At 35.3% G+C, this 11869-nt stretch overlaps 1 protein-coding gene and 1 pseudogene across 1 annotated transcript; both read left to right on the top strand.

The window, feature by feature from the left end:
* The first annotated feature begins 5266 nt into the window (after positions 1 to 5266).
* Positions 5267 to 6926, top strand: LOC132307872 (heat stress transcription factor B-2b-like). The gene is made up of 3 exons (XM_059805747.1): positions 5267 to 5537; positions 5667 to 5950; positions 6046 to 6926. Exons 2-3 carry the CDS (start codon positions 5690 to 5692, stop codon positions 6721 to 6723), a joined length of 939 nt encoding a protein of 312 aa, XP_059661730.1. The 5' UTR covers positions 5267 to 5537; positions 5667 to 5689; the 3' UTR covers positions 6724 to 6926.
* Positions 6927 to 8797: 1871 nt separating this feature from the next.
* Positions 8798 to 11698, top strand: LOC132309826 (probable UDP-glucosyl transferase 73B6; annotated as a pseudogene).
* The last annotated feature ends 171 nt before the right edge of the window (positions 11699 to 11869 follow it).

The following is an 11869-nucleotide window of genomic DNA, read 5'->3' as shown; positions in this document are numbered from 1 at the left end:
TTTTTGGTCAGAGTTAGATTGATGCAGTTGTGTCACGTATGAGTTTATGTTGGTTTGTATATTATTTTACATAAAAGTTGAGTGTTTGATTAATGTAAATAAACTAGGATTAAAATTGGATTTGGGTTTAAGGGATTCTAAAAATTTTAAATAGGGAAAGAAAAAAAAAAAAATTGGATTTGAATTTATCCCGTTTTACATATTGAATAAAAGTTGAGTGTTTAATTGATGTAAATAGATTAGGATCTCGAGATTTGCAAAGGAGGAGAGAGAGTCGAGTTTGGATTTAAGGGATTCTAAAAATTTTAAACAGTGAAAGATAAAAAAATTAGATTTGAGTTTGACCCGTTATAAATTGGACAATAATTATTATTAAAAATTTAAATATGTGTATTAATTATATTGGACCACTTCAACTTCAACTAAAAGGATAAAATTCATCCACACATGCACCAAGTATAATCCTTCTCATAATTAATTATTACATAAATTACCGCCCACGAGCGAAAAACAAAAAGGAGTGGAGAAGATCCGTGTCCTACTTTATTTCTACTTTATTAGAAAATATTATTCTAAATGACTGGATTAAATAGTCAACCCCATTTTGTTAGAACTATACATTAAAATATGACGATAAAAATGGTGATATAAGTTTTAAAAAAAAGGTATTCTACTGTCCTCTGTAAAATATTCCTTAGAATGTTAATGAAGCATTTTTTAGATATGGTGGGAAGATAAAAGAAGCCAAAAAAAATCCAGAATAAATTTCTTTTTTGGGAATCAACTTGTTGAGAGTATTTTTTATATTGTATTAGTAATGAATGAATTATCAAATTTATTCATAGTTGATATTTTATAAATTCAATGTAAAAATGTTAAATTAATAATATTAAAATAAAAAAGAAAAAAAAAAGTCCAAAAAAAAATTAAACATTTATTTTGAGATGAAAAGAGTGGACAAAATATATATATATATATATATATATATATATATATATATATATATATATATATAAGATCTAATCATAATAACATATTTTTGAAGAAAGAATATATAAAAAATATGATCATAATAATATATTTATGAAGAAAGAATATATAAAAAATAGGGCTAATTTCAAAAAAAATCCCACTATTTTTTAACTTTTTCAAAAAATTCCTTACATTTTAAAAATTGATCACATTATTTCAATATCCGTATCCGACCCATTAACGGGTTGTAAAATATCAAATTTGACTTTGCTATTTAATATTAAATTAAGGGCAAATTTCGTAAAACCCCCAATACTTTCATTTTTTTATCATAAAACCCAAACTTATTTCTAAAAACCCTTATACTTTTAAAAAGTGTTCACATTGCCCCAATATCCGTATCCGACCCGTTAATTAGGCTGTGAAATTACAAATTTGACCTTACCATTTAATATTAAATTAAAAACTGAAAATTATTTTTTAAAATTACTAAAATACCCTTCAAGTCTTCTTCTTCTTCACCCCCTTCTCTTTCTCTAAAATATGACCTTACTTGTGGCGGATCTAAAACCAAACAGCGGCGCTCCTGCTCCCCATCTTCCCCTGGTCCAACGATTTGGTTCTAGACCGGAATTACGACAAAACCCGAACCAAAAGTTGAAGATCTTGCAGGCATTGGCTTCTTCACAGATGCCCAATTATCAACTTCGTCAGCCCTAGACATGCCTCTTACCTCAACACCACCACCACTAAGCTACCTGTACTGATTAGAGCGGCCGGAATCGAAAGACGGTAAAGATTTCTTCCCCGATGCCCAATTATCGACCTCATCAACTCTCGAGGGTTGATCAAAATCTGAAACCTTAGAAGGCGGACCCCTACGATCATCATCGAATCCACCACTGTAAGATCTCCGATTACTTCCCCAAGTATTATCACCATCTTCGTCTCGATCCCGCATACGACCTGGTCCTCCACTGGATCGGCCGTAAGAAGAGAAACCCCCGCCAAGCCGGCCGGATTGCATTACCTCCGCAAACCGCTCCTTTGGCCCGATCGGAAGCCTGAGCATCTCGTCTGGCGTCAAACCTTTGTAATCAAACGCCGATTCTTGGCGCTGCATCGTAAGCTCCTGCAAGCTCATTTTCTTCTTCTTCAGCTTGGTGCTCACCGCATCCCTCAGACTCGGAAAGCTCTTCGAATCCCCACCACCAGCCACCGCAGAAACAGCCGCCGCCGCCTTCTTCTCCGCTTGCTCCCTATTTAAGGGTTTTTTTTGTAATCTAATAAAAATATTTTTATTTTTTAATTTAATATTAAATGGTAAGGTCAAATTTGTCATTTCACAGGCCAATTAACGGGTCAGATATGGATATTAGGGCAATGTGAACACTTTTTAAAAGTATAGGGGTTTTTAGAAACAGGTTGGGGTTTTATGATCAAAAAATGAGAGTATCGGGGGTTTTACGAAATTTGCCCTTAAATTAAAAAACATAATAATTATTTGTGAAATTACATAAATACCCCTGTCTTCCTTCTCCTCTTCAACCCCTCCCTCTGTGGCTCATCTTCTACTTGATTAGAGCCAGCACGAAGGGCAATTTCACGACGGCCTCGCCTTTGAACAATGAATTAAGCAAAATTCAAAAACAAGGAAGTGGCCTAAGGCAACCACAACACCTAAATTGAACTAGAAGACGAAGATTGTGACGAGGTGAGAGGTTGGGAACATCGGCGACGCTTGCCCTCATTTCATGCTTCCATTGCTTCTGAGTCTCCGGCTGAGGGTGTTGGAGAGACGAAGCGGCAAGGTGCAAGGTGGAAGATGAAGCGGCAAGGTGCAAGGTGGAAGATGAAGCGATAAGGTCACGATTCCCAATTGTAAAACCCTTGCACCAATCGCACCCAAACATAACCCATCTATAAAACTTAACCATTAACCTTTCCACCAAAATCACGACATTGACACGGTCTCATCGTCATAGTCTGTGCCGATCCGTTTCTCATCGTCAGTTCAATTCCCGCGCTCGCCTGTAAGTTCCGTGTCTTGTCCGTTCAGTCCTGCCTTACCTATTCATTCCGCAGCTATAGTTCAGACCTCCATCATGACGTCTGTCGCTGCAACTTCGACGGCTCATCGGTGGCAATTTAGGTGGCGAGGGTGTAAATCGTCGCCCAAATCTTTACATTTACATACCGATTCGGTCAGTTTTGCCAACAACTTCGCTTCGGGGCCAATGGTGGGGTTCGATTCACCTTGGAGAAGGCCGTGAGCGATCAATTTCTGAACACAATCAAGACCAGGTTCAGCGATCTTGACATTTCCGGAACCATGGGTGTTGATGACGGGACATAGAATGAGTTTGAAGTCGGCAAGGGAGAATTAAGTGGCACCGCCGTCGTGGAGGACGCAGGGGAGGGATGAGGTGTAGGCTCTGATTTCCGTTCTTGATGATCTTTTCTAAGGTTGGGATTAAGAGCTGACTGAAGGTACTTGTGGTGGAATATTCCGGTGGCCTAAGAAGAAATATGCCTTTAAAAATGGTATTGATTTGCTGATGTTTGGATGGTGGTTAGTGTGGTTGTGGTTTTGGTTTAGATAGAGAAAGGGGTAAAAGTTTTCAGAGGGAGGGATTGAAGAGGAGGAAGAAAACGGGGTATTTCTGTAATTTTACAAATAATTATTATAGTTTTTTTAAATTTAATATTAAATAGCAATGTCAAATTCGATATTTTACAGCCTTATTAATGAGTCGGACTCGAATATTGGGGTAATGTAATCACTTTTTAAAGTGTAAGGAATTTTTTGAAATAAGTTGGGGGTTTATGAAAAAAAAAAAATTGAAAGTAGTGAGTGTTTTTTGAAATTAGCCCTAAAAAAAATTATCATAATTACTAAAAAGGTCGCGATCGAAAACACTTTGATGATATGCATATAGAGTATATAAACCTCATCCACATTCTAAAAACTCCTTAACAATCAATTTTGGTGCAACCAAGATCTAAATGCTAAAAAGTCAAAGTATTGTTCTATAACTGAATAAAAATAGATAAAAATAAATAAATTAAATGTGACAAGTGTATATATGGAAGAAACAATAATATTTTTTAGAGTAAAGTGCAAAAAAAACCCCTGAACTATAATTTGTGCATAAAACCCTCCAAACTATCTCATTTTGTTGCAACATACCTAAGGACTATACTATATTCCATTAAATGACCATAAAACCCCTTCTTATTGAATTACATTTAATATATTTTTCTTATCTAAATAAATTATGAAAAAATCCATACTAATTTGATGAGATCTTTTTCATTAAATTTGCATAAATTTACCTTTAATTTTTTTAATGAATAATTTAAATAAAAAATTTTAGTAGAAATTTTTTTAAAAAATTAATTAAATTTTTAATTTTTAATGAATGTATTATATGAAAATATCGTATTTTTTTCAAAACTATTTTATTAATTTTTCATCAATATATTGTATGAAAAATGATATTTTTTTACAATAAAAATGTTTAAATTGGTTATAATACGTTTTATTATAAATAATAAAGTTTTAATAATAAGTTAATCAATTTAGAAAATGGTAGTTACAAATCTATTTATCTTTTTTTTTTCATTTTTATGATAAATTTATACTAAAAATAAAATTAAGGTAAATAGCATAATTAATATTTACATTAGAGAAAAAATAATAAAAATAATTTAATAAAAAATGAAAATTTTAATGAGAAAGGTTTAAATAGTCTTTTATGGTGAATTTATCCTTAATTGTAACAAATTAATAATTCAATGGACGATTTTTAGTTCAAGAATTATTTGAAAAAGGGCAATAGTTTAGAATTTTTTTTCTACTTAATTCTATTTCTTAAAATTTTATATCTTAAAAATTGACTAAATTTTTAACAAAACAATCACCTCAAGTCTTTTCACATTTTTTCAAATTTAACGTATTTATATACTAATAGCGGGTATTATTTGCCAAAAATATAAACATTATTTGTGTTTTACCCTTACTAAAATTCAAATTATACTTTTACAAATTCAATTTACATAACTTCGTTATCTTCAACGTGTCAGAGATTGGGGTTCCAATATAATACCGACACGTATAAGAAACATCCTGGTTAAACTAAAACCAAACGAGAGAGAGATCAGAGAAGCTTCTCGAAAAGAACTAGGGGTGGTACCTTCTCGTTCCTTCCTATCCTTGTTGTGGACCCCACTCCCAACCCTTTCTTCCTACCTTTTCGACCTTTTTTTTTCTTTTTTCTTTTTTTATTATTTTCCGTATATTGCCCACGAATTACCCTTTTTCATCATTTGCTCCACCCAGAAACTTCTAGAAAGAACACCAAACTCCCTCCCACCGCCCACCTCTCTATCTCTCTAGTTTCTCTCTCTCTAGTTTCCGGCAAACGATGTCTTCTCCTTGTTCTGCAGTGTTGAGCTTCTTCAATCTCTCTCTGCTCTGCAATATCGTCGCTTTTTTGTAAGTTTTTTTTGGATTTGAAAAAATTCCGACATTTTTTCATCCAGAAAAAAACTTAGCTTTTCAGGTAATTAAGAAGATTCTTTTGTTTTATGTACAACTTTAAAGCATAGAAAATGAAAATGAAAATGAAAATGAAAATGAAATATTGTGTTTGATTTGATCTCTGAGAGAGAGGTGAATTTTCATCTTTTAGGGTTTGGATCTAAGAACGGTGGTATGGCACCGTTGCCGGTTGAACAGACCGGCGAATCGGCTGCCCCGGCGGCGGCGTTTGATTCTCAGAGATCAATCCCGACGCCGTTCCTCACCAAAACCTATCAACTCGTCGAGGATTCGTCCATCGACGACTTGATCTCTTGGAACGAAGATGGAACCACCTTCATCGTCTGGCGACCAGCTGAATTCGCCAGAGATCTGCTTCCCAAATATTTCAAACACAACAATTTCTCAAGCTTCGTTCGACAGCTAAACACTTACGTACGAACCTACACTTACACAGTAATTCATACAAGTTTGATATGTATACTGTTTTTGATTAATTTGTTGGTTTTATTTTGGCTTTGAATTTTTAGGGATTCAAAAAGGTCGTGCCTGATCGCTGGGAATTTGCGAATGAATGCTTCCGGAGGGGTGAGAAGTTACTTCTCAAAGACATACAACGCCGGAAAATTTCTCTTGCCCCGGCAGCGTTGACGGCGGCGCAGACTGTGACGGTAGCGGTACCTTCGACAGTTCTCGCGGCGTCTCCGGCAAATTCCGGTGACGAGCAAGTTCTATCGTCCAACTCATCACCGGCGGCGACGGTGACTCCTATCGTACATCGCGGTACAACCACCACCACCACCGCGCCGGAGCTTGTAGAAGAGAACGAACGGCTCAAGAGGGAGAACACGCAATTGAGTCAAGAAGTGAATCGATTGCGGAGCCTGTGCAATAACATATGTGCATTGATGACGAACTACGCCACCGATCATCCGGAAACCGGCGGATCACTGGACGAAAGAGCTTTGGATCTCCTGCCGGCGAGACAGTTAGCCGACGGCGGAGGAGGCGGCGGTTTAAAGGCGGAAGAAGGGACGTGTCCGCGGCTGTTTGGAGTATCCATCGGACTGAAGCGCGTGAGAGAGTGTGTGGATGAAGAGAGCGAGAATCAAGGCCAGAATAATCAGCGCGAAGAGGAGATGAAATCAGAGCCGTTGGATGGGGGACCTGATCATCATCAAGACCCTCCGTGGCTTGACAAGTTATAACCGTTTGATTGATTAGAGTTGAATTAGAGAAGGTTAGAATTGTTGATTTCACAGTGTTGGGAGGTAATTAGGCGGACATTATGTAAAGCAGCAAGTTACGAGGTAGGGTGACGAAATGATAAGGACACGTGTCTTCAAAAGCGGTGGACCATTTAATGAAAACCACCTCAGATTAATTTAGTACTTTTGTAGTTTGTATTGTGCATCTTGTCTACACGCAATTCGAGCAAAAATAATTTGACTTATCGAATTAAAAAAATTGAGTATTATTATTTTTTATTCGTGTCTATCATATATTCATTACTGTGGGTTCTAGACTTCTAGTTAAACTCGTCAGCTATCCAATAATTTTTGGTAAAGAGAGACGTGCGTGAGAAGTGATTAGCCAACCTTTTATTTTTAATTTTTTCAATTAAGATATTTTGACATGATTTTTTGTTTAAATCATAGAAATTATTAATATGACTAATATGAAAATGTGATTAATGCATTATTTTCTGAACTCATAACAGTAAAATAGGAACTTTACAAATAAAAAAAATTGGATCATAACATAAAAAAATGACTTTTAATTTCTAAGACGTATAAATACTTTTATCACTTTTTATTATTTCTCAAGTACTTCATAATCAATAAAATAGGAACTTCACAAATAAAATATCAAAATATATTTGTTAAAAATGTATAGTAACCTGTATTAAATTATTCATGTAATATAACTTGTATTTGTTATAAATTTTTAAAAGGCAGATATCTCGATAGCTGAGAGTGTCATGCTTCGACTTTCTACACCTACTAATCTAACTTCTAACTCTTCTTACGTTGTAAAATAAATAAATTTTTAAAAGAAAATGCCATTATAACAAACTTAGTTCAAAATTTATCACATACACATTGCCAGTATGATATGATTTAAGTGTAAAAAATTGTCATTAAAAAAAAAAAAAAAAAAAGGGAAAAATCTTGCCTTAGACAGCATTGCCTCTCCTTCTGATGTTGATATGGATCAACAACTTAAATTGTGTCCAAAAAAATTTTAAAAATTAAACTTGAATCATGCAAATCTTTTCAGAAGTCGTTTGAGATTTTCTCCCACACATGTGAGACCTTATAGAGCTCACTCTCGGTCACGATTCCTTTTCTCTTCACACTAAATCGTCATTGATGCCCACCATCTCTCTAATTCTGAAACCCTAATATTCATAATTTGTTCCGCCGGCCACCTCCACCACCTCCAATGCTTGCTAATCTCCTCCACTCTTAAACGTACCTATTACTTTAATTGCAAACTTTATTCAAGACGCCGCATTCATTGCCTGCCATATTTGTTACAATTCCATCTCTAAAATGACACAAGACCACAACTATTCATCTAAAGGAGAATTGACTTCTTTAAAATTTCTATAAAATCAATTGGGGGTTGATTTACCATTTTTTTTTTTATTTAGACTATTTGTTTAGTTTATTATGTAACGGATTGGAATATGAAGGTTTTTCTTTCTATTTTAATAGCTGGGTGTTCTAATGCTTTGGTATATAAATTTCTCTGGAAGGAAATTCGTTTGTGGGTTAAAAAAAAAAAAAAAAAAGAAACGGAGAAAAAAAATCTAGAATTAATCATGGATGACCAGTGAAAAGATTAGCATGATTTAAGTTTAATTTTTTTTAACACATGTTATATTATTGTTGGTTCATATCAATATTAATATCAAAAGGAGAGGCTTACTGATACAGCCTGAGGTAAACTTTTTCACAAAAAAAAATAATAATAATAAAATAATAACAGAAGAATCATATTAAAAAATCACGTACTTCGTGAATAAATTATCATTATTTCACTTTAAAATATTGCATTCAACGTATGTGTTGGCTAGTATCCACGTCCACCAAGTCGTCCTGCTAAACGTTGGAAATGAGAAATTTTTGCATTGGGAATTAAATGTAACGGACTAAATGCAATACGTAATTTCTCATTGGGACTGTGAAATTCTTCCACTCTTCGCTCTATAAGTTACACACCATCACTGCGTTAGTTTACAAGAGCCATCTCTCTCACATACACCCTCCATTAACCATGGAATCGCCGTCACGTCCTCTCGAGATTTTCTTCCTCCCTTTCCTATCACCAGGAACGGTAAATCTGTCACCATCATCACCAGGAACGGAGTCAATGAAGGTCTAAGGGGGACAATCTATAATATATGTGGTAATTTTTTAAAAAAATTCCATGACAAAATTTATAGGGAAAATTATATTTTGGTGATCAAAATTAAACATAATAGCTATATAGTGACCTTAAAGTCAACAAAAGGTGATTAGTGATCAATTTTGAAACTTAATTGATATTAAGTGACCATTTAAGGATAATTTGGTCAAAAACACTTAAAAGTTTAATAAACATTTTAAAAATAAATTTTAGATGACAAAATTACCGTCCAATATAAATAATAAGTCTAGTCTCTCTCTCTAATCCAACGTTTTCTTTTTTTTCTTTTTAGTTTATAATTTACCAATTTAAAAAATTAAGATTTGTTTACCAACATTATCTTTTTTTCACCCTTTATCTATTTTTCAAGGCTCTCAACCATATAATATTTTCCTTTTTAGTTTACAATTTACCAATTTAAAAAATTAAAAAATTTCTTTATCAACATTATCTCTTTTCCATCCTTTATTTATTTTTCAAGGCTCTCCAACATGAACGCTCATAATATTTACAGTGGCAAATCATACTTTTGAAACACCCTTTAACAGTTAGTAAAATTATGAAATTAATCAACAATAGTCATTATTTCTTGAACTATAACTAAGTAGTATTAAAAATTCCTAAAAATAACAATCTTATATCTTAAGGAAGATCTCTCAGACAAATCAACTCGTAAAGTATAATAATTATACCTTGAAAATAATGAATAAGAAGAAAATTTACAATTTTCTCGTAATGTCTCCTAGAATCTTGAAGAAAATGATGTATAATATCCATCATCAGTTCTCTCCCATCTTGATCTTCTCTTCAGAGACTCACCCTAATAATCTGTTATCTTTTTGTTAGTCAATTTAAATAAGTGTTTATTTAGGTTAATGTAGAGGGTAAATTTGTCTACTTACATAATAATATATTATAAGAAGACTATTTAAGTAATAAACCATCAAATGGTCACTTAATATCAATTAAGTTTCAAAATTGATCACTATTCACTTTTTCTTGACTTTAAGGTCACTATATAGTAATTATGTTTAATTTTGGTCACCAAAATATAATTTTTCCAAATTTATATAGTGTCCCCCTCAAATTCGTAATTCTTAAAATTATATTCTTATTTTTTCTTTATTTTCTTTTTTACCCTTCACATACCTTAAATTTTCTCAATAAAAAAAGTCAAATTTTTCTCCTCTATTGAAACTTTAACTATTTCCTATTAAAGTTTTTCATTTTTATTTTTTTTTTATATTTTAATAATTTTTTTCTTTTTTATCTTTTTAAATTATATATATATATATATATATATATATATATATATATATATATATATATATATATATATACTCCGTATTATTATTATTATTATTTTTTTTTAGCAGTGTGCCCCCTTACTTGAAATACTGGCTCCGCCACTGATCATCACCACCCCATCCAACGCCTCCATCATCGAGAAATTCATCCACAGAGACGCCGCCTCGGGCCACCGCATTGCCCTCCATATCGTCCCCTTCCCTTCCCAACAATTCGGCCTCCCCAACGGCCTCGAGAACTTCTTCTCCGTCACCGACACCGACACCGCCGGCAAGCTCTACCACGCCATGACGCTTCTCAAGCAAAGCATCGAACACTTCATGGACACTCGCCGACCCGACTGCATTGTCTCTGACATGTTCTACCCGTGGACCGCAGACACTGCCGAGCGCCTCCGCATCCCACGGCTGTCTTCCAGGGCGTCTGCATGTTCGCGCAGTCCCTGAAAGACGCCGTGAGACGCCCCGATTCGCCCCACCTGAAAGCTACATCCGATCACGACCCGTTTGTGCTTCCGGGTCTTCCTGACCGGATCACCATGACCAGGTCTCAGCTTCCCGACTACGTTCGGACTCCAACCGGGTACACCCAGTTGATGGAACAGTGGAGAGAAGCTGAGTTGAAGAGCTATGGAGTGTTGGTCAACAATTTCTACGAGTTTGACTCAGCTTACACCGAGCACTACAAGAAAGCCATGGGTAATAACAAGATATTTCACATCGGTCCGGCGTCCTTGATTCACCGGAGCACCGGCGAGAAGGTTGAAAGGGGCCACAAGACGGTGGTGGGTGAGCACGAGTGCCTGAGTTGGCTCAACTCTAAGAAACCCGACTCCGTTCTCTACGTTTGTTTTGGCAGTGGGTGTAGATTCCCTGATGAGCAGCTCATGGAGATAGCGTGTGGACGCGAGGCTTCCAGGCACGATTTCATCTGGGTCGTCCTGGAAAAGATGATGATGAGGATGAACAAGAGAGAGAGAAGTGGTTACCGAAAGGGTTGGATGAGAAGATCAACGGTAGAGGTTTGATTGTTAAAGGTTGGGCCCCACAGGCATTGATCTTGGACCATCCATCAATAGGTGGGTTTTTGACTCACTGTGGTTGGAACTCTGTGATTGAAGGTGTGAGTGCAGGTGTTCCAATGGTGACGTGGCCATTGTATGCTGAGCATTTCTATAATGAGAAGTTAGTGACGCAGGTGTTGGGAATTGGGGTGGAGGTTGGGGTAGAGGATTGGAACTTGTGGGTTGAGGCTGGGAAGAAGGTGATCAAGAGAGAGAGTGTAGAGAAGTCTGTGAGGAAGTTGATGGACGGTGGTGATGAAGCAATGATAATGAGGAGAATGGGCAGAGAACTTGGGGAGAAGGCCAAGAGGGCTGTTGAAGAAGGTGGGTCATCGCATAGGGATCTGACGGTGTTGATTGGAAAGCTTAAGCAACTAAGAGATGACAAGGCTGGTTGAGTGTTTACCATGTACCTAATCTGTATTACATATACAATAAATAAAAAAATAACTGTTAAATAGACTATGTTGTAATGGAGTTATTACAAAAGCCATGTAATGACAAAGGAGTATGAAAATGGCAGCGGAAAAAATTCATGTAGCATCTTGGATGCATCACGAAACCTGCTT

The sequence above is a fragment of the Cornus florida genome, unplaced genomic scaffold, assembly GCF_030987335.1.
Source record: "Cornus florida cultivar Cherokee Brave unplaced genomic scaffold, ASM3098733v1 CherokeeBrave_3.0.0_Hap2_Chr05, whole genome shotgun sequence".
Classification (NCBI taxonomy): Eukaryota; Viridiplantae; Streptophyta; class Magnoliopsida; order Cornales; family Cornaceae; genus Cornus; species Cornus florida.
This window is presented reverse-complemented; position numbering and strand designations above follow the sequence as displayed.